The sequence below is a fragment of the Tachypleus tridentatus genome, chromosome 4 (assembly GCF_004210375.1).
Source record: "Tachypleus tridentatus isolate NWPU-2018 chromosome 4, ASM421037v1, whole genome shotgun sequence".
NCBI classification, from domain to species: Eukaryota; Metazoa; Arthropoda; class Merostomata; order Xiphosura; family Limulidae; genus Tachypleus; species Tachypleus tridentatus.
The window spans coordinates 52,118,293-52,143,517 of record NC_134828.1 but is presented as its reverse complement, the minus strand read 5'-3'; the positions used below and the strand labels follow the sequence as shown (position 1 = coordinate 52,143,517).

The window sequence follows — 25,225 nt, the reverse complement described above, 5'->3', positions numbered from 1 at the left end:
CAAGTTTATTCCGGGTAGTTCTGTATGACATGTGTGAAACTTTGCACATTCACTGCTGAACATTCAAAGTCTGCAAAGGCGAAGTCCACACTCACTAGGTGAAGTTTAACGTCACTCAACGTCAATAACGAGTATGCCACCCGTGAGCATCAATAACTGCTTGGCATCTCCTGCCCATGGAAGCGATGAGATGACGAATCATATCCTGTGGAATGGCTGTCCACTCAGCCTGCAAAGCTGCTGCAAGCTGAGGTAGAGTCTGCGATTGAGGTTGTCGCCATCGCAGACGTCGGACCAAGTCGTCTCCCAAAGATGTTCGATGGAGTTTAAATCTGGTGATCTGGAGGGCCAAGGAAGAACATTGATGTTGTGGTGTCTCAAGAAGACAGTGGTGAGTCGGGCTGTGTGAGGATGGGCGTTGTCATGTTGAAAAACGTTGATGTTCACCATGATGGGTAGCACATGGGGCCTAAGAATCTCGTGGACAGTTGCATACGGTCTGATCGAAAATCCTATGCAGCCCTGGTATGGTTGAGGCAGTAGACGTCGCAGTGGTGGTCCTATCCCAAAGGTGAAGTAACCAGATGTAGTGATCTTGTGCAGGTGTGGTCACACAAGGTCTGCCAGATCGTGGATGGTCACAAGTTGATCCATGTTGTTGGTGATGATTCCATAGCCTTGTGATGGTGCTTGGGTGGACATTCACAGCTCTGGCAACATCTGATCGAGATTTGCCTGCTTACAAGCGACCAATGGCATTGTTGCGTTGTGCTTCAGTCAGTCTTGGCGTAACTGTATTGTGTGTCAGTGGCTATGAAAACCGAGAACCCATCACTTTTATAAGGATTTTGCACATGTTGCACTTGCAGAACATGCAGATCTCTCAAACAGATTTATTGGGCACGAATGCGTTTTGGCGAAAAATCCGATGTTTTCCTCCGTTTTCAAAGTGCACAACTTTTATTGTCATTTTGGTTTGACAATCAGTGCCTTAACATGTGTAACATCACATACTCTGAGCTTGTAACGTTATTACATATATTTCTCTTTAAAATAACAAAAATATCCCTTTTGAGTTTCTTTTTTTGAAGAGTATACTTTATCATTGAAATCAGGTATGACAGAGAGTTTAATAGTGGTTCTATCTTTAAAGTGAAAATTTATTATATTAATATTTTTAACAACTTAATTAAATCCTTTAAGTATTGATGACTATTCTATAGACTGTGTATGCATCATAAGCATAGGTTTAAATCAAATTTCAATAAAATGTGTCATTCCCACAATGATACTATTCCATAAGCATACTATTGGGCAAATTAAACTGGAGTTGACCAGGAAGACTAGAACTTTACATGAGGGACTCATTACAGTTCTAAGATACAAGGATACGAAAACACTTTGTACACTGCCCACTATTCAAGGATTTACAAAAATAGTAGTAAGTGACTCATATATCAAATCATTAACCTCCTTCAAAACCTTTATGAAAATATTTTTTGGCCTAGAAGTTTTATCTTTCTTTAAACTTCCCAACTTATTTTCTTATAAAGCTCAGAATTAATGTGATCTTCTTGTTCATCCTCATTTTTATCTATCAACTATTCAAGATGAAGAATACTGCTTAAATCTTCATTAGAAAACCTCAAGGATAAAGCATAACTTAATAACCCAGCCATTTCATAATCAGATACAAACCTTCCTTTATCATCCCTCAAAGGTCCTACTCCCATCCTAGTATTCTGTTTACCTTTAATGTGTTTAAGGAAGTCATTACTTTTAATTATTTTGTTTCTTTATATTTAAGCACAAAGCTAAACAATGGGCAATCTGTGCTATACTCACCACAAGTATCAAAACTCAGTTTTAAGCATTACAAGTCCACAGACATACTGCTGAATTACTGGAAACGGTTGCTAATTATTACACTTTCAATGAAGCACTTTTATATTATACATCCTTTTCAATGTCCTAATCTACTGTATGACCAACCGTCTAGATCTTCTAGAATCTTTAAAGAATCCTGTCATACCAGGGAAGTTAAATTTCTTAAAAATTTTCTTATACCCTTTCTGAGCCAACCTAATTTTTTATTTGTGGCCATCCTTTTCTTTCTAAAGAATATGTTTATCATAAATATTTAAAATTTATCTTCGTTAAAATTTCACATTTGATCACTGTCTCCGAACAACTCAGCTGCCCAATTCATAACAGATAGCTCTTATCGCATCCCTTAAAAATTTACTTTTTTCATATTTGTAACCAAATCATTATTATTCCTCATCTCCATTTGCAACAAACATTGAACCTAATAGAGCAATGATCACTTGCACCCAGATGTTCTCCAACTTGCACTATCCCACCCATTTTTGTACAAGTGTTTAACAATAAATCTATCAAAAATAGCATCATTTCTAATAGATTCCTCAATCAATTCATGTACAGTTTCCAAAAACCTTCTCCCTTGTGGTTTGATACTAACATTTTCCAATCTGTATGCTTGATATTAAAATCATATAACTTCATTAACAGTTAAAATTTTAACCTCATTGTAAAGTTTCTAATTTCATCAGTATCATTTGATGGTCTGTAACAAATTCCCACCAAAAGCCTTTTCCCTTTATATCCACTAACAGAAACCCAAACAGATTCAATATTCTTATTATTATCCTTGATATCATCAAATTCAAGAGGATGCAACTTGTATTTTATATATAAAGCTACTCCTGCTCCTCTTTTAATATTTTATCTCTATCAAATAGCCTGTAACTCTGTATTTCAAAGAAACTCCTATCATCAAAATTACCTACATTTAACCATGTTTTAGTTATTCTCATTATATCAAAATCCTCCATTCCTGCAAGTGTTTTAAGGTCATCTATTTTATTTCTTACTCTTCAGGCAATACAATAGTAACAATTACGTCTATTCTTAAAACAACTGCTATACTCATTTCCTATGCTAAGCTTTTCTTTAAATCGTAATTATTTTGCATTAAGTTTAACCTGGCCCTCACCACTGATAAGTCCTAGTTTGAAACTTCCCTTACAGCAGAGTTAATAGCTCTTGCAAACAAGAGAACCCCTTTCCTATTTAACTTCACACCATCTATTCAAAAAAGCTCCATTCTCCCATTAAACCAATTGCACAAGTTCAACCAGTCAATCAGCTCATCCCTACATATTAACCTTAAGGCTAGCAATTTGCCCCAGTGACCTATTTATAATTTCATCTCTATAATTCTTGATACTATCCCTGATGCAATTAAATTATGGCTCTTGTCTTTAAATGCCTTTTCAACCCCTTGTATTCATCAATTAGCTTCTCTGACCTATCTTTCCTCACAACATTATTTCCTACATGCACAACAAAAACTGCATCATTGCTTGTTGCCTTTACTCTATCTCTTACTCTTTCTGTTACATCCTCCATCTATGCCCTTAATTAGCATAATCTAATTCTTTTCTCCCTATGTACCACAGACTGCTGTATTCTCATGTCTTGTAAAGAATCACCTATAACATCCTTGAGTTAGTCATTCACACTCTTTTTTGTCCCTTTCATTTTCATTCCCTCCAATACATCCTCATCTAAAAAAGCCAAGGGCTGAAATCTGTTGCTCAACAGAACATACTCATTACAATTAAATCCATTACTTTTAGCTCTTAATAAAATTGTTGCTAAATTTTTAAAAGTCACTGTTAGCTGATGAATCCCTTGCATGTAAAAGCTTAAGATAAGCTTCAAATCCTGCTGCTATTTCCCATAGTTTATACTTCTCTTTATCTATTTCTTGTATTTTAATTAGGATAGCCTCCAATTCTCCTTCAACCTGTAAATTCTGCAAACAAGTAGTACATCTTCACTGCCAGCTTCCTTAAAAATACATACCAGTCCCAAACTCTCAAATAAAACTCACTCATTACATCTATCACACCAAACAAACTTTGAATTCTTACTCCTACACTTAAGCATTGTATTTGTAGCCTAGGAATAAATATTTAACAGTAAATATCAGTAGTTTACTGCCAACACGTGTATTACAGCTCTTTATCACTACTTTATGATCACACTAGCTAGTTTATCTTTAATTTTAAAAAAGTGATAAATAACTAGTCCTTACTTTATTTGATATTTACTACTATAATAACAATACAGTGTATTTATTTATTTATAAACTACCTATAAGCTGAATTTAAACTAATGGGTCTAAATCAAGTAACTACATTTATCCTTTAAACATGAAGAGACAATCAACTAGTCATTAATTTGGATTTGTTTAATAAAACAATGTACTTACCCTGTTTTATGTTTTACCAATAAGATGAATTGTAGCTAAGCCTAAACATGTCTGCCTATATTTTTATAGGCTTGTATTTGTTATATATACATACTTTTATCTCAAATACAGAAGACAGTAAAAAATGGCTTTGGGGCATTTTACTGTTTAAAAGCAGAGTTTCAGTTGTAACACTAACAGAAGAGGTAACAAAATCTTATTCTTTACAGTACAGTCACAGAACATATGCCAATTATACTTTATAAAGTAGTTTTTCCCTATTTTGTGTTTTTTGCTTCACAAATACATATACAAACATTATAGTTTAATCAACTTAAGTTGTATCTATATTGCAAATACATGTTAGATAGCATAAACAAAACTTTCTTATATATTTATTACACAAGTCAAGTTAAAATAGATTTTTTTATTTTGGTAACATGATGGACACGTTAAAATATAAGGATGTCTCTCAGTTTTAATATTATTATACTTGTTGCAGACACCTTACTATGTGTATATGTATCACCAAAACATGACAGTCAGAAACACAACATAAACAGCTGTTAAACTCACTTAAATGTTAATATTTCATCATTATCTATACACTAAAAAAAATAATGAAAGTTAAAGATTGGTAACCAAAAACAGAATTTTCTAATGGTAACATGTTTCTTGGACCTGTGTATGATATAAAGACAAGTATGTTTCAAATAAAATCATGAGTTAAAAAACAAATATCTTCATACTTCCTGCAACAATTTCTCCCAAGAAGCTTATTATTTGTATGATACAGAAAAATGAAAATAAACTGTACCCTTAGGAAATCTTAGCTTTTGTTCATTACATTCAGTTTCAACATTTTCAGTGGCTTACACAAAAATTTCTTCTGTATTTCAAAGTCCTAAACTTTTAAACTGATGATACAGAAACTTAACCATACTTTTATGAAAATGATTTCCATTTCCTAATGTAATAACTGTTCAATGCAAGTGTTAAGCCTCAGTACCATAGGCAACAAAGTTATCTATATATTCTATGCACAAAAAATTCCCAACCATATAACAAACAACACTGTCACAGAAAGACTTCAAGCTGAAGAATTATATACCAAAGTTCTTTCAGAGGAAAGATATTCACACAAGATGGATAAATGACACAAAACCAAAGGACAAAATACTCATAAGAATCTTTAATATTTTTCACAGAAACACCACCATGTCAGTATGTTAAGAATAGAAATGGAGTACACAACTGCATGTTAAGTCAATCAGGACCAATACCATCCAATTGGGTGAAAGTTATGGTTGCAAATCAAGAACCCACCTACCAAGAAATCCACTGTGATAAAGTTGAACTTATCTCACTGAGTTATTATTACAATAATGAATAAATGTTTGAAGCTGTCAAAGGCTCAAAAGCTTCCACCCAAGTCTTGAAATCTGTATCTATTTTCATAAGAATAATAAATGGGAAAACTGGAATTACAGCAGCCCTATTCAACCACATACCCATGCAAATGCAATGGACTTCATACTCTTATTTTACTTAATTATGCTTTTATTAGCTAACAACAGTGGGCACTCTGTCAATAAATATGATCTAAGATTGCTCTGTCATTGCTTGCAGATAACTGTTATGATAGAAACAGAAGTTTTAGATAATGAATATCACAGTTGTACCTTGAACACAATACAGTTTTTCTCTTCTTGTCAAAAGTCTAGTTAGGCTAATTTTTTTAATTCAATTGCTTTTAAACCCATTTTACAAGGCACACCATTTTTACCTACTTTTATCACAATAGTATCAGTAAATAATTCATTCGTGTGACATCTATCCAAGCACCTGTCTCCCATTTATGTTGGCCACTTTTCTTATGTTTGAAAAGCTGCACATGCAGTCAAAGCTTAACATTTACTTTTGACATGACAGGAGAACAGAAATGAATAATGTTGAAGCCAAATTTTATTTTACAAGCAGGATATTCTACATTATATTATTAGAAATTAATTAAACTAGCATTGACATTTCAAAAACTGATTTAACTTAAATAATAAAAATGTAGATTTACTGTATGTTATTGTTTAGCAGCTTTTAACATGATTGAGATGGTTAACAACTATTTTTTACAGTGGATGGTATAAGTAGCTCAGGGCTTTGGCTCCAAGTTAAACCACAAGTGCAACACCACTTTATTACAGTCAATGAAGTAATTTAAATTGATAGATTAACTTAAGCTTTTCCTGTCACTGGGAATGGGTACTTTTGCTTGTAGTGCATAATCATGCCCATTACACATAGCATAATCAACAACACTAGATTCAGATAGCAAATGCAAGCTGTCTGTGTTGTCAAGACAAGAAAGCATTAACATATGAATGCTTCTGCTTACAAATTTCCTGATTACTAAGGTGAATGCAAACACTCGCAAGATGTAGATGTAGGCAGAGTCTATACAACTTGATGTAATAAAAGACAATTTGTATAGACTCTGCCTACATCTACATCTTGCGAGTGTTTGCATTCACCTTAGTAATCAGGAAATTTTTTAAGCTGATGTAGACATAGGCAGAGGCTATACAAATTGTTTTTTATTACATCAAGTTGATAATTGCTTTTCACAGTAAGTAAATCCCTGCCATTTAGCAACATTTTGTATTCATAACCACTTGACAACAAGTTGAAAACAGTCAATCATAATTATATAAATTATTGACAAAAATTTCTGAATAAAAGTATTAAATGTTGTTTAATGATATATCAATCACAATATATCTCCTATACCTAATTCTAAGATGGAAATGAAATCACAACATTAAAATTCTGCAGTAATATGAGATATATAAAAATGTTTAACAAACTGACAGAGGTCAGTATTCTTTTGTGACGAGTAAATAATAACATTATCATACCTGATGGGGCCATTTAACACTCACTCTTCTAACATACGAAAGCAGATAAATATGCAAGCAGGTCACTCACATCTGAGGCCTATAGAAAAACTAGTCACTCATGTAACCCTCAAAGTAGTAAGATTAACTTCATAATTCATTGCACAGAAAAGTTTCACCAAACCCAAGTGCAGAAATAAAGCAACTTGAATGAAGTAAAAAAACATAATCTAGTTGAATAAATTAAATGAAGTTGAAAAATAGTCATGAGAGAAACAAAGTAAAACATGCAACAATAAACAAACAAAAAAATGCATCCAAACTCAAACACTGCCAAACAAAAAGTGAAGGTTCAGTAGATGAGTGTAGAGAGAACCACATGTATTACATGAGCATGTCACACAACTATTGATACATACAGAGGGAAACACTGAAGAAGTTTGTTTTTGTTTGTTTGTTGTTGTTTTTTTAATTTTGAGCAAAGCTACTCGAGGGCTATCTGAGCTAGCCATCTCTAACTTAGTAGTGTAAGACTAGAGAGAAGGCAGCTAGTCATCACTACCCACTGTCAACTCTTGGGCTACTCTTTTACCAATGAATAGTGGGATTGACCATCACATTATAATGCCCCCAAGCTGAAAGGAGGTAAGTACCACATTGGAGTGAAAAGTAAATTTTAATTTGTCTTGTTTGATAATTTTTCAGTTTATTTGTTTATTTATTGAGTTTTTCACCTTACCAGTTGCTTCAAGGTTGAATAATGAACATTAAGTGGGTCAGAAACTTCTCTCAAAAGCAGAAGACTTTCAAAACATCTTCCTCTACACTTGTGTCTCTACAACAGGCAGTTGGTGTCCATTCTACAAAGTTTCATCATGAATACTCTGCCTATACAATCTATCAAAGAAAAACTTCTCTCATAGTTTAATATGTATCTGAATCAAATGAGGCCTTTAATTCTTCCTCATTAAAGCCTATCTGAGAGTAGACTCAAGGCTCATTTTCCAGACATGTGTCACCAATATAAAATCTCCTAGACAAGGGGTCACCAAACTTTTTTTTTGCAGGGGGCCAGATTACTTGGGGAATGAGAAGCACAGGCAGCATGATCATTATGTTCAATACTCATAAGCTAGAACGAAAGCTTTCTGTAAAAGACTTAACACTACGTTTAGGATGACACATTAGCCATGTGGGAGTAGCATGCAATACATGCATATAATAAAAAACAAACAGAAATACAACCAACATTTTTATTTACCAAAAGGTTATCAAAGAAGGTGACATTAGCAAAAACAACTGTCACATCGCACACAGTGAGTACATATCTGAATTTCACTAAGCCGCACAAAAGTTAGTGAGATTTATGAAATTGGCATTTGACTTTCAAAATATCTTCAATGTTTGGTTTTGAATTGATGCATCTAATCATTAGAATTGCTTTCAAATGTTCATTAGTCAACCTTGATCGATGTACCAACTTCGCATACTTCATTTTTGAAAATGCTTGTTCACAGATATAAGTTGTTCCAAACACTGATGCGGTACCAGATGAGAACTGCTTCAGCTTTGGAAAACAATCTTCAGGTATGCAGTTGTAAAATTCAATAAGTTGCCCCTCTTTGTGTTTTGCTTTCAACAAGTCATTTCCTTGCAAATCGATGACCTCAAGCTGAAGTTCCACTGGCACGTCATAAATGACAGAATCAAAAGGATTCTGAAAAAGGAGAATGTCACTTTCGATTCTGTCGAGATCCAAAAATCTCTTTAAAAATACTTATTTAAATCACCAATAATCTTTTTCTGAAACTCCAGGTTGACATCTTCTGTGATTCCAGCATGAAACTCATTGAAACACTGAAAATGAGAAAGGTTTCCTCCTTCCAAATGTGCTTCAAACAATTGCAGCTTTCTCCGAAATCCTTTAGTGATTGTATAGAGATCACAGACAAGATTATTCTTCCCCTGAAGTTTCAAGTTCAATTCATTCATGTGGGATGTGATGTCAACCAAAAGTGACAACTTTGACAACCAGGTTGGATCCGACAGAAGTGGATTGGCTCTACATTTCTCGATAAGAAATATATCTATTTCTCTTCTCAGCTTATAAAAACGAGACAAGACTTTACCGCAGCTGAGCCACCTCACTGCTGTGTGATAAGGCAAGTCATAGAAATCCGAATCAATTTCTTCAAGAAACGCCTTGAACTGGCAATGATTAAGTGCATGACCCCGAATAAAGTTCACTGCAGAAATGACTGGTTTCAGTACACAAGAAATATCTAAGTCTTTTCCACAGAGTGTTTGCTGATGTATGATGCAGTATATGAACAGAGCACTTGGGAGTTGAAGATCTTCCAACTATTCCTAATCAGCCCCACCAGACCCTACTTTACTCCAGCCATCTTTTTTCTCCATCAACTGTTACACCTCTAAGCTGATTCCACTGAAGGTTATAGTCTTGCAAAGTTTTATGCACTTCCATGAAAATGTCTTTTCCAGTTGTTATTCCATGTATGCTGCAAACTGATGCCAACTCTTCCATGATCTGAAAGTCCAAATTAATCAATGCATGCTTCGATATGAATAAACAGGCGGTAAGGACAAAAGAAGAATTTTCCTATTGGTTAAAAATGCGTGTGACAGCCTTGTTTCTTTTTGTCATAACACCTTGTGTTTGCCGGCTTAAAGCGACAAGCGATGTGATTTATTTTGTTATGACAGTCGACATTTTATGAAATGTCACTTTTTATTTCCAAGGAGCTAGCTGCTGGCGGGCCGGACAAAATGACCTCGAGGGCCGTAGTTTGGTAACCTCTGTCCTAGACCAATGCTTAACTATGTGCTAATTAGCTGTGCCATAACCAAATACATCACTGATATTACGAGCTGATATCTCTGCATTATGACCAAGCTTGAACTCATATGAGAAAATTACATAAATATCAATTTTATCCATGGTGACTAATTTCAATATAAATATAATTTGGTTTTGAAATAAGAAAAATAAAGTGTGCTTAAAATGAACCACACAATATACTATATTATACAAATTTATGATAAAGCTTCTCTTTCACACACACTAAAAACCAAGTTTCAAATTTGCACATGAAAATCCAACATTTCATATGCAACAGATTGATATTTTATGTACAAACTAGATGCTAGCAAGATATCATTCCATTAAAATGAAGGTTTCACCTGCATTCCAACTTTCCTCAGATGTTAAAAATCTACACATAATTGTTGTACTTTAGAAATCCTTTAAAAAGGAAGAGACAACACTGATTGTAATGTGTTGCATAAAAAGCCTCATACAAAGAAAATTAAGTTTAGCAATAAATTCTAAAAAGCATTTCAAACACTATAATCACTAGCCACAAATAATGCTAGAAGGTAATGTTGCTCATCATATTTTGTTTCAAAAAAAGAACTAATGGATGATATTGTTTCAAACTTGAAAAGAACTTTCCTACATGTATGTAGTTTCAGAAAAAATATTTCATTTTGACTTTTTTTACTATTTCTAATAAAAAATTTCTTATTTAATGTACTTATCTTAACTCAAACTTTCAACAGTTCACCTATAAAGTAATTTTTATGTTAAGTATAAAAATGTTTTTTTTTATCTTACAGTTTCACATTTTATTTCCATAATCTCTAGAATCCCCCAAATGAATGTCAAAGCTTTTTTTTCCTTTTTTAAGTAAATGCTTGTAATTCATTTTCCATTTTCTCTACCATGTCACTAGCTCTAGCTGTTATCAGCAACATACAGGTTGATAAAATGTTATATATACAAGTATACACACACTCACACCTTTCCTCCCTTCATTGATTACACTTAAAATATATTTTTCTAATCACATATATAGTTTAAAGTTTTTACCTTCTTGTAATATTTTTTAACTTTTAATATTTTATTTTCCTTTTCAATATCACATCTTTCATTATATACGTTGACACACCTCAGTATGTGACAATTGGCAATATAACATTACCGCTGACAGAAAGAGTTCAACCTCCAGCAAGATATAGCTTGCACTCACCATGTTAAAAAATACTTTAATGAAGCAAAGCTTAAAATAATATTAAAAAATCATCAAACCTTTCAATTGTGGATTTTAAAACATAAGCAATACATAACTAACTAAAATATAAAATTATGAATGCAATTTAACAGTCTGTAAGTATAAGGTGAGAAAAAATAGCCAAGTGTTAGGGTCAATGATCTTGAACAATGTACATAGTGATTGTACACTTTCATAGTCAACAGTTACATGGTTTGAGATCATAGATAATGCATGGGAAATATATTGAGAAATCTGCCCTTTTAATTACCTAAAAACACGCCATTCATGTCTAGAAAAGGCCGTCACTTAGCAACCAATTAATTTGGAAAAAAAGGCTTGGCTTCTACGAGAGTGGGTAGTTATTATATAACCACTTTCTTGAAATGTTAGCAATTGTAATGTGAAACTCATGATTTGAATTTGACCACACATGCATGAAAGCTCAGCCAGATAAGGGTGCCAAGTCTAAACTGAATAGAAACATAAGAAACCAAAGTCAAGATATTTTAACTAAATGCACATTATGTAACAAAAAACTAAAGAGTTAATTGTGTTTCAGAAGTTGTCTTTCAAATAAAGGAACAATAACTTGAATCATATAAAACTAGGAGTTACAATGTACTTGATTACACTAGCTTCATTAAAATACATTGCCAGTAATGCAGTTTAATTAAATTTTGAATCCATCTCAGTTACACTTTTTGTAACATGCACACAAAGGAATTTTAAGTACACTAGTGATTAAATAGTTAAGCAACTTTTCTCTGTATATTAAGTGAAAAATGTTTACTCATGACTTTTTGTACATTTGTTTACACTATTTCAGCTTTATAATCATTGTAATAATAAGAGAAAGTTGCAATACAAAATGATGTGTGTTTCTGGGCTTTACAGCCTTTGTAGATGATATTATATTCATTTTGTTAACTCTGCACTTTCATTATGCTTTACACATCACTTTTTTTTTTTTTACATAAAAAGGGCCACATATCTAGTTGTCACATGGATTATATTATCTGAATGCTTCTTTAGTGTTATAGTATGTATACTTAAATGCTGTATTTATGAACGTTTATAAATGAACATATGCTCAGATTTGGCCTGTAGCAAAAATGTACACTTGATGGCAATACAGGTCCAAGGTTTGATAACAGAATAAAGTGGTCAAGTCCCTTGTTCAACTGTCTCAATACCATTGAAAACACGTATATTTTTTCTGTACCAATTACAAATACTTAAGAAAGAATTTATCAATAAGTAGGTTAAAATATAGATTTTTTTAACAAATGTTTAGCTGATAATTCACAATAGTAGTCACTCACCCATCAATAGCTAAATGTTGAAACAGCGCAGGTTTGTCACACACTGGACAAATCCAAGTAGGCTTTTTCTCATTCATTTGTAAATATAGAGAAGCATCAAAACACTGAAGATGCAAACAGGTAGATGCACGAGAAGGAACCTGCATCCTCATTTTCCCTAACTAGAAAATAACAATTTAATTGTTGCATACAAGTAGCTTCATTACAGAAACCTTCAGCTTAGGTAGTAAAGTATACAGCCTACATTAATCACTCCAACAGGAATGAAATTAATGCATGCATTTTATGATACAATAATGAAATACAAGAAACTCACATCACCATATGGAAAGATACTTCCAACTATAGCCACATTCAAGTTTAAACATAAGATATAGTTTACAATTTTAAAACAAGCAACAACAATAATAAAACTGAAATGTACATTATAGGAATTCCATGCATGAAATGATGTATAGTATTACACCACACATGCTTTAATATCTAAAAAAAAAATATATATACACACACATGATACTAAAGCATGGTTAAAGATATTACATAATGCTTTGTATCTGAAAATTTTTCCTTTAGAATTTACACTTTTCCTCAAGAAAGAGTTTAATATTTATCTTTATGATTATGTTCTATACTTTATAAACAGCTTTTGTAATATGACTGCAGTTAATCAAATATTGAATGAATACACAATTTGGGTTTGTGTGCTTTTTCTTTAGTGAATATTCATGGTTCTAACAAGATATGATCTTTCAACTGGATTACAGAAGTATTTTCAAACACTAATTATACTACAAGTAAGACTTCAGAAAGAAAAAGCAAAAATAAAGGATACATGTTATATGAAAATAAGACACCATAAAAATGTAGTAATACATTTAATTCTTGCAAAAAATATTTTTCATAAACATAAACAGTTTCTAAGATGTGGATAACTGTACTGCAAATTCTTGTCATTTTAAAAAAACTGATATCAAATGTAAAATTCCAACAGTGACTAAAGACCTTGAACAAATATCAGCTAATATGTGATCTTACTGAAATTTTCAACTTGAGCATTTCATTTGTCAAAACAAAAACTTTTAATATTTAATTGGATAAAAAAATTTGAGTCTTCACATAAGACCTTAATAGACCAAATTTTAAAATACAGTTAATATACTTATTTAACTGTCTGTTAAATACCTGTCTGTCTCAGTCACTTTGATCAACCACTTAACCAACATAAAACTATAAATAAATTCTAATAGTACATGCATCTTCTTGAAATTTGGCAAGGTTAAAGTATACAAGTACTTTGTACACACACACACACACACATAAAAATCAGAATCTGATTATTTTTACAAAAGATTTGTTTGTGAAGTTATGGAATCAGAGTCTGATTCAAACTCTGACTAGCCTGAGTATAAATTAAATTTAATCTTAAAATTAATAACACTTTTTCATTTTAAATTTTTCAAGTTTCATTTGCATAGCCTGTAAAACTTCCTAAATGAATATAAAAGTTTCATTTTTAGTAAAGCTTTTTATATTGTATGTTATTTTCATACCCTAACACTGCACAGCCTCAATCTACTTGACTGACTCTGTAATACTACCAAAGAAAGGTTGCAACATAAATATAAATTACCCTATCTAGTGGCTGCACATTGTAACAGGCAATTATATACAATTTATTCTTACATCCAAAGCTAAATTAAGATTTACTTATTTAATGCCACTTAAAAGAGTGCCAAAGTTATCACACAAATAAGTGTTATGTAAATGCAACATTGCTTTATCAACATGCTTCTTCAAATTACTTGTCACATGTGCAAAATGTGCTACTGTTATTGAGTATTTTTTCACTTAATTTTTCTTGTCTAGCATACTAAGTTTTTAATTTTTAAATTTTAATTACCTCTACAGCAATGAACATGATTTTAGTACTTGCATGCTGGTATTGTACTTTTTTTGCTCTTAATGTTCCAATGAAAGTTAACCCTGTATTTTGTAGAAGTGTCATTAGTATTTTAATACAATTAAGAACACAAAATATTAACACACAGAATAAAATAATCTCTTAAAATTGTCATTAAAAAACTAGGTTTCTAACTGAGATACAAATGCATCAAAATATTTTCCTTATCTGACCGAGATAATCTCAGAAACAGCAAATACTGAAATGAGATTGGTGCAAATAAATCTAATGAGAACAAGTTAACCTCATAAAGAAATTAGTGAATTAACATCTTTTCTGTTTCTACTGGTTATAAATAATCCAATATTAAATATCAGGCAGAATTATTCACAACTGTTAATGACAACATGTGCTAGGAAAGGCACACTACATTAGTTCCAATTTATGGCATATAACTGTTTAGCACAAGAATAACAAACACTACAAATTTTCATTTTAGCTCAGAGATATCTAACATGTAAGTGTGCAGGTCCTCAAAAACTTAAAAAATAATAATAAAGTGAAAAGGAATTCTAAAATGAACAATTCAGACCAAAGAAACATGATGTGACATAAAAGTATATTTCGTTTTGAATGTAAAAAATTGAAACTTGAATTATACACTACATTCTGATGCCAAGTTTACAGAATTATACTGATAATGAAGTAGATTAATTAAATTTTGAGCTTAACCCATTAAAAAGGTCTTTGCATGTCCACTTTGGCCTATCCATATCTAAAAGGTTAAATAAAACAGCCACTAAATTTGTAGATCTTGACAGCAAAGACAATGTACATATTTTTCATCTTAGCTTTATCAATGATGAATAAATATTTGTATTTTCTAAAATGCCAATAGTTAATATTATTTACACATTTTTTTATTTTCCTTTTGCATAATGTGTTAACTTATACTGACAGATGTTTTAAAACAAAGTTTATGCATAGAGTAAAATAATATTAATGAAAATCATTAGTCTTTCAAGTCCTACTTCTCATTAATCTTAATTTCTCCATTAAAAATAATTTGTTTTAAACATTAGGTTACCACCAATTTATCCAATACATTAAGTTAGTGTTTTGCCAAAACATGGACTTCATTGCCTCTTAGAGCAATTTCTATTTATACCTAAGTGTTTTAACAGTTACCAAACACATTTATAGATTACCTACACAATATCAACTGCTCATTTTTGACAGTATGAACTATTTGTATAATGTATCAAAATAGTGTAAAATTCCCTGTTTTACAATGCTTGAAAAACCTAAAATCCAAGTCTTCATTTACTATGTATCCCAAATTTTCTAAGTTTAGACAAGAAAGTTTAAGAAAACATTACTACCTTTCCATCTGTACTTGTATCTGAAGACTAACTGAAAACACACTTAGAAAAGAAACTTCAAACTAATAAATAATATTAAAAATAGTATCTTTACTACTCTTCAGTTTTTGTTCAATATGTTTTATTTCACACATATTAGCAGTTTCAACTTGCTTGATCAAATTAAGTACATTCTCCCTTGTTCTTTAACCCTTCTTATAAAAATAGTTACATCACATAGTAAAATTGCACAGGCACAGTCTTCAAGTGAATTACTTGTTGCACTTAAATGTATGGTTTACTTATATTTTCACACCAAGATCAAGACCTAATATTGTATCTCTGTTTAATCCTTGAATGCCAGCATTAAGTTTTCAATCATTAACATCAGGTGGTATGGGGTCATAGTGACCCCATATTGGCATTATATGGTTAAAAACATTAGTTTTATGTGCATTGCTGTAATAATGAAATGAAGAAATAAAACATATTTTACTTACTTTATTTCCTTGTACTTGTATTAATACTGATCATTCAAGCAGTCACAAAAAATAACCACATTTTTTAAATTAAATGTAATTAAACAGTGCAAAAATGCACACAGCAAGAAAGTCAAATCCTAGCATCTTAACAGAAACATAACAATTGCAGACAGCATGTTCACATTTTCACTTTAATGTTTGCAACAGTATTTCAGTCTAGTAATTTAGTAATAGTTCAATTTAACCTTGATCCATGATAAAGAATTAAAATTGAAAACACAAGGGTCATTATCATTAAGTTTTATATATATTCTATGCCAATAATTTAACTCAAAAACCTTGTCATTCTAAAAATTCAACATTTTTTTCTTACACCCTTTCTGGTTTCTTTTGATTGTATTTGTCATATTTTAGTATCAAATTACAAACATGCTCATTTTCCATTTCAAGCTTAGTCAAACCTAAATTTTTTATGCCATAATTTCACAATTTAAGTGTTTCTTTTTTCTTAAACTAAATGATTATATTCCATTTTTGTCTACGTTTGTTCACTTAGATTGTATATATTTTTTTCAATGTAGTATTAAACGAAAGCAAAAAAGAAGAGCATCACTATTTAACCCTTTTGCTACAGATTTCATACAACATACACAAGTTCAATTACACATTAAGTATTTGCACTATATGAAACTTCCAGAAGATTAAAGACACAATTTACCTCCTTGAAATCTTGGATCAAAAGAATACAGTAGCCTTTTCACAGATTAACATGATTGAGAAAACTACTTTGGAGACATTCTAAACTGTTGATTGGTTATTCATATGTAATATATTGAAGTAAGTGTCTATCAGGGACCACTTTCAAAAATGGAAAGAGTTGAACGGGAACACCACGTTTGATTCAGTATACAAGCATTATATAAGCAAACTAAAAAGATACGAGACTCTTATTTTATATTCTAGCTTATCAGTATTGGTAATTTGAGTTCCTAATTTGCACAAAACTATAGACTTAGTATTTTAACATCACAAACACCTAATTTTTAACAGTGCTGCATTCAACATACCCTGTGACTCACTAAAATTTGTATTTAGATATGTTCTTTTAATATTTACTTTTAAGTTAAGAAATCAACTCATAATATTAAAGTGTGAATTATAATCTACAATTTGATTCCAAACTTACTGGTGTTAATTCAAAAAACACTAGTTCAGTAAAATTGTGAATGCATGTTGATAAATGCGATGACAGGGCCTTTGACCCATGACCCCTCACGAAAGAGTTAATTACCAACAAAACTTCTGACACTTTTACATTTAGGCTGTATATTTAGTGTGCACAATCCCTTGACTAAACAATGACTTCCATTTTTATAGCTCATAAGTCATGATTTTATAAGCACTGTGCAATAAAAGTAACTAAGCAAAATTAACAAATGTGTACTCAGCTGAATAATAAAACCTATGTTTAAGCAGACAGCAAGAAATGATTAAAACAATGTCACTTGTCTTATTAAGAATGTTATATAAGCAAGTCAGAATATATGTGATTGTTAAATCAATCTAGATTATATGTATTAGGTAATACACACATAAAAATTTATAAATAGCTATTACAAGTTTTATACACCTATCAGATAAATTTCTGCTTATAGTTATCTCTCTGTACAATAACAGAAACAAGAACAAAGCTTTACTGCTATTAAAAATAACAAATAAGGATACATTACAATATTGTAAAAAACAAAATAGGTGTATTCTTACTGAGAATTTATGTCTGAAAAAACTATACTCATTCATATAACACCAATAATTTACAAATTTAGAGGTACAAGCATCGTTAGAGATATTCGATACTTCTAACTGAAAGTATAAAAAATTCTTGAAAAGGCAGAATGTAAAATAAACCTCATAAAAAATAACTTACTGGACACATTAAAGATCCTCTGAGACTTGTTGTGGAAATTTCAGAATCAGGATCTTGCTGAAGTTTTTCTTTAACTGTTATACACACAATTAATTGTTAATATTAAGGAAAAACAACTGACAATAATTAATATTCTCAAATTATGTTATTTTTAATTTTAAGCCTGTCTATATGCTAAACATCAGAAAGTTTTAGTAATTATTACTATTACTATTAATATTTTTATTCTTTGCAAAGAAGGAAAAAACAAGAAACAGTGCATTTTAATGTTCATACATCAATCCTTTTACTACAGGCTCCGTATAACATGCACCAGTTAATCCACAAGTTTGCACTTATTAAGTATTTGTATGATAACTTTTGATACAACATGTATATCTCACAAAATTTGGTACACTTTTAATAAAGATTACAAGTATTTTGTACACAAAAAATCAGATTTTTTAATGAAATATTTTTACCAAAGATCCATTTGTGAAAATAGTGTTTTTTTCATTACTAGTCTGAGTGCAAAGTTATTTCATGTTGTGATTACAAAAAACCTATTCTTCATCCCAAAATCTCAAGTATTATTTCCACAATCTCTTAAAATCTCCTAAATATATTTCAAACATTTGTTTTCAGTAAATTTTTATATTTTATGTTATTTTCTATACTCTATGTAAGGTCTCTCACTTGACCAACTTTGCAACCATCCTTAAAAATTAGGAAATATAAATGTTTTTTTGTGCTAGAATGACTACATATTATAACACAAAAATATAAATGTTTAGTTTAAGTAGCTTATTTCTCATAATGCTATATATTTATATACATATATTTTTTTATTATTATTATATTGACCTCCCAGGTATATCTATATAACATTACATAACTTGCATTTATGCAGTGCATGAGGATTTACGTCACATATCCAGTAATATAAAACTAACCATTAGTTTTCCCTGTCTTGGCTTGGTTTTAGTGGACAAGTATTTTGTAATATAGTCACATATCAATTATTATACATGAAATACACACACACACACACATATATATATAATTATTACTATCTAGAAAAAATTATTAAACTTATTTTCTTAAAATATAGAAAAATAAATCAAGAAGTAAAGCAAACAATTATCTCTTCTTGCTATGACCTTTTCACAAGCTTGCTGCTCGACATAGGTTGCTAAGTTTTTTAAATTTTCACACATGAAGGATAACAAATAAAATGTTTTTAGCTTTTATATGTAAAGTTAAATAACCAAAAAACCACAAATAACTGCACTGATAGGACAGAATTCCATTATAATTTATTAAGCTTAGGAACTAAAATATATTTAGATTTAAAAAAATATGAAGCTTCAAGCAGACTAAAGACACAACCTACCTCTCCTTGAAATTTTGGATGAAAAGAACATGGTAGCCTTTTTACAGACTAAAATGGTTGAAAAAACCACTCTGGGGACATCCTAAACTGTTGATTGGTTATTCACATCATACACTGAGGTAAGTTTATATAAGGGACTGTTTTCAAAAATGGAAAGATGTGAATGGCCCCACTGTGACTCATAAAGTACATAAATCATATCTCAGCAAAATTAAAAGATATAAGGTATTTTATTTTATATTATAGCTTGATAATATTAGTAATTTGTTTATAAGTAAAGTAAAGTAAGTAAGTTTATATAAGGGACTGTTTTCAAAAATGGAAAGATGTGAATGGCCCCACTGTGACTCATAAAGTACATAAATCATATCTCAGCAAAATTAAAAGATATAAGGTATTTTATTTTATATTATAGCTTGATAATATTAGTAATTTGAGTTCCTAATTTGTACAAAACTACAGACTTAGTATGTTGACACCACAAACATTTAATTTTAAACAGTGCTGCATTCAACATACCCCATAACTCACTAAAATCTATATTTAGATGTGTTCTTTTAATATTTGCTTTCAAATTAAGAAATTAACTCATATATAATATTGAAGATTGTATTATAATCTACAATTTGATTTAAAACTTATTCACATAAATTCATAAAGGAGTAGTTCAATAAAATTTTGAATGTAAGTCAACAAATGCAATGACATGGCCTTTGACCTGTGACCCATAGCAAAAGGGTTAAGCATAGTTTTCAAACTTACATTTCCTTTTTTTTAAATTTACTCCTGGTTCTGTATAAATAATATGTTATCAATGTAACTGAAATGTTTTGTTTAAAAATTTAAATACTTTAACAAAATTAATCTGTTCATTCCTTTTCATCAATTTAGTGGACATACTTCATCAACCACCTTCAGTAAACCTTATAAAGCACAAAAGTACTTAACATGCATGAATAAAACTTAAGACTTACTCAAAGCTCTGGTATGGTCAGGGTTTCTTACACCAGAAGCTTTTAAGCGACTTAATAAGGTTTCTGAACTCAGTCTTCTGACAATGTACACACCTACAACGTAACCCTATGTTATGAAAGAAGATATATTATTAGGTTAATTGGACATAAGCAAAAACTAGCTCCATACTTTACAGAAAACATACTTGTCTAGGTAATTCAACTTTCATTCATCTACACTGTTTGATTTTAAAACTAAAACTTATCATGAATACCTTTCTCAGTATATATGGTAAAAACCATAAACTTCTGTGTTCTAAAAACCAGAAACTTCACACATAAAGATAGTAATGAAATAAAATGAAGAGCCTAGAGATAACTTCACTAAAATGTCTAAAAATAATTTACTTAATGTTTTTTTTTAATAAATTTGGCAACATCATGCTTCACTTTACGAATTAAAAAAAATCAATGAAAGCACCCCCTAATTAAGCTCAAATGATTTTTTTTTCTTGTTTTGAGAAGGTAAGCATAAAGCTACAAAAGAGATATCTGGAGACAGACATTTCTAATTTTGAATCAAAAAGCCTTAAGGTAAAATGCAGTTTAAGAACTGCATTCACTGCCAAACCTTAGGTTACTCTTTTATGATTAAATAGTTGGATTTGATCATCACACATCCATGAGTTCGAAGTACAGATTCATTGTCCAAGCATAGTAAAAACAGACTACAACTTAAATGAGTTAATCACCACTAAAACCATAACTACTGACATTTATTCACCCTAGAAAATCATAACAGAAACAAGATTATCAGGAACTACACACACACACACTTACACATCTAATGCTTTCTCATGTTATACAATACTGCTTTTTAACTGAAGAACATTCTATATTTTGTACCTGCACAAATCCAAACATGTATTTTATAAAATATAATGCTGACCAAAAATATTATAAAAAATTCATTTTTAATGCAATACTTCTCATATAACATGTTATGTGATTCATAAATTATACTTTTTCAGTGCCACATGACAAAAAATTTAGCAAAAGAATGTCTCATCTTTGGATTTCTGTTACTATGAAGTTCTCAGAAAGTTTACCATAGAAAATTAGGTATTATCTCATTGTATTTGCTTCTGACCTAAAATTTGGTGGTTTAGTTAAATTTTCATTGTTAATGTTACAAAATTTGAAAACTGCAAAATGTATTAAAAGTGTTATACCATCTCCCCTCATAATAAAGTACATTAAGCAGCTGGAAAAGATGTTTAGTAATGCCATATATGAAAGTATGAACAATAAATTAAAATAGCCATGGACTATGTATTGTTAATATTAAATATGGCTTATGAAGTTCAGAAAATGTCCAACAGTTAGCTACTGAGCATGAACACAGAGGCAAAATCTTATAGAAAGATATTTTCCAGATTTCACCACCTGTGAGCAAACATGCAGATAACGTGTAAAACATTTAAGGTAATACTATAAAGATTATTTTCAAGAACAGTGAGAGAAATATTTATTAGTAATATTATTGTTAATATTACAATAATAATATTATTGGTAATATTTATTACCACTGCCCAACAGTGTATTATTGTTTTCAATCCTGCAATTATGTGTGAACAGCATAACTCAAAAATATTTTCAACTAATTTTAATCACATTTGGTGCAAAGATTGAGTGTCCCTCAAGGATTAATGAGATTAACTTTTGGTGAATGGTCAAGAGATAAAGTCATGCTAAAGCAAGTAAGGATTGTGAAAAAAACAAAACTTGAGAATGAATTTGGATAAAATGAGGATCTTGACATTCAGACTATATTTTTGAAGGTAAGGAATGTGCACATTTCAAGTTGGTTACTGTAAAAGTAAAGAAGTATGGCAGGGGTTGCAGTTTTTCAGTGCCTTTCTAGTTTGAAATTTATATTCAGATTATTTGGAGACCAATGGTTATTATTTTGTTGAATGATGGAAATCTGAATTTTTTAATAGATGAGATATGAGTAATACCAGTTAACATGACGTGCTACATATTAATTTTCAGATAAAAGTAGATTGAAAGGCTTTACATAAAGTTCAATAAAACTGACAATTTTATAGAGTAATAATTTATGCAATTTAAGATTATGCTAAAAATAAAATAATAATGTCATTTGAGTAACTTAAATGCATCAAACCTAATTTTTGTGGTCCAGCAATCACACAATAAACACCTCATTCTAAGCATGAGGCATGTGTTTAGTTTTACTAATTAATACACATAAACAAACTAATAATATCTCTTTTAGCAGCAATATAAATATAAAACTTAATGTGAACTTAACACAATATCAGGTCTGTGAGATATGAAAAATTATTAGTATTTATAATTCTTGCAACTTCCAAAGTGATTATTATTTATTTTCACAAAGGCAGATCACAGATTATGATATATTTATAAAAACTGTTGTAAACCACTTTTAAGAAACAATCCTGACCTAATATAACTGATAACCAGATGGTTATCTGTACTTTATTGTGGCAATGTCAAAATTAGAACATTGGTAGGCAATATAATTTCGTCCCTGCAAGTAGAGATATGCCTTACTGCAAAAACTCCTTGGGTGGAGAAACCAGCAAGGATATCGAACTAAGGAATGTTATTTAAATCCCTCTTAACGATAACTCCTCTTGAGGAATTCAAAGTAGCATGGGAAGCAATCTTAATGGGTGTATCCCCAATGCTCTTCCAATTCAGGAGGAATTTAGTATGTTGTAGTGAAAATGTTTCCATCAAAGTATCTCCAGACTGCAACCTCCTTACTGACTTGGGGAAGCCAGCAAGCCCTTCTATTCCTTTTGAAAGAAAAAAGGAGATATCTGTCCTAATGATTTCTTAGACAATGAATGCATAAGAAATCAAGATATGGAATCAGACTGTGATAGTGACTGTGTAAGAGAGTCATTCATACATGATCATTTACCAATTATTGCTATTTGTTTTTTTTATGGACTCAGGTATCGATAATAAACAAAATACATTTCAGTGCCCACTGTTCCAGTTCACCATGGATCCCTACGAGGGAACACACTGCAATGCCAAACAAGGACACTGAAGCAATGTGAAGGTTTTGTGAGCACTATACCCACACACATCCAACACTGGTATTCAGTTAACTCCAGCAGAACAACTGAAAGTACAGAACCTTCTCTGGGAGGTCCCCTCACCATGTACAATGGAGCACACAAAATACCTGCATCTGATAACTTGACTTGTATCTTTGTATGAATACTCATTTCAATCTCAAACTGTTAAGGTACATAACAGCTGAACAAATATACATCATGTGCATAACATGTATGAGGCTTGTGTCACTTTTACACATGGAAAGCTTTCTTGATTATATTTCCTAAGACATATGGACAGTTTTTACATCTAATCTTTTTTGTACTTGCAAATTTTTATATCTCAAAACTCCAAAGCATAGGTAGCATATTACTTGTGCCAGGTATTTTTCTGGATTGTTACAGCACCTCAGATTTATATGTATTATTTGGTTCTGCAATGTCATTATGTATAAAAGATATTCCAATCTTGTAAATTCTAAACCTCTTAACATGAATGCACTTGTATGAATAAGTTTAGTCAGAAATGGATGTTACATACCATTTGCAATACATTTTTAATAGCATCATACTAACTACAAAATTCCAAGCAATCTAGATTAGTTCTGATGTATTCCATTCCATTATGACTTTATAACTAACTGTGGTTGTTATGTGACTTGATGATTTGCATATTCAAACTAATTTTAATATAACCTTTTGTATAATATACAAATGAATGAAAAATTCATTTAAAAAGTTCTTAAAAAAAAAGTTGAGAATGAGTTACTTCACTACTGAAAATATTAAGTAAAACAATGATTTCTATTTATTTACATGTTAGGGTAAAAAATACCTTATTTTCACATTTCACACAAGTTTTCACTTCACTATACATTTATATACATATTTATTTTAAATGCTCATGAGGTGATGTAATATAATTAATAATCAATAATGTCATGTGTAAGAGCTGTTGGCCTGAGTAACAGTTTTACTTAATATCAAGATGTATCTTTATTGAGATTTTTAAATTCATCAGGCATATCAAGGTAAAAACAATGTAGTGAAAATATATGTTGTATATTATGTGCTTGAAATGACAAAGATCTGAATTTGAAATACGATATGTATGTATCATTAATTTTCTGTATATGGCTGAGTTATTTTGATCAACTTTATAACCACTATGTACATATGAAACTATATATATTATAACTTATACCAAGTGTATCTTTGTGAAATTTGGAAAGCTGTTTAGTAAACTTCATAAGTCTCTTTTTATACAAAAAAAATCAGATTTTTTATTTGAATATTTTTACTTAAGATCTCTCTCAAAAATTTACTAAACTTTTACAGAGTCAGTATGACTATGTACTGTAACAGACACTTACACAATATTTATTCTTATGTCAAAGTTAATTTTTTCCAAATTCATGTCTGTTTAAATATACTGTTTTAAAGATCAATTTAGCAGGTTACCTTTGTATAAACAAAAGACAGAGTAACCAACATGTATAGTAAAATTATAATCATTACATTTGCGATACAATAACAAAAATTAAGAAAT

General features: G+C 30.7%; 1 protein-coding gene across 11 annotated transcripts in view; it reads right to left on the bottom strand.

The window, feature by feature from the left end:
• LOC143249131 (E3 SUMO-protein ligase PIAS2-like) overlaps nt 1–25,225 on the bottom strand; it is a 118,342-nt gene that overhangs the window by 22,346 nt on the left and 70,771 nt on the right. For 10 of the 11 annotated variants that reach the window (XR_013027576.1, XM_076498485.1, XM_076498488.1 and 7 more), the window contains 3 exons: nt 20,582–20,687; nt 18,236–18,309; nt 12,566–12,726 (listed from right to left, as the gene is read on the bottom strand). Coding sequence is in view for 10 of the 11 variants with exons in the window: in XM_076498485.1 (XP_076354600.1) it covers nt 12,566–12,726; nt 18,236–18,309; nt 20,582–20,687 (341 nt within the window). In the remaining variant the exon portion in view is untranslated. The remainder of the gene's footprint in view (nt 1–12,565; nt 12,727–18,235; nt 18,310–20,581; nt 20,688–25,225) is intronic. The other variant, XM_076498487.1, reaches the window with a different exon arrangement.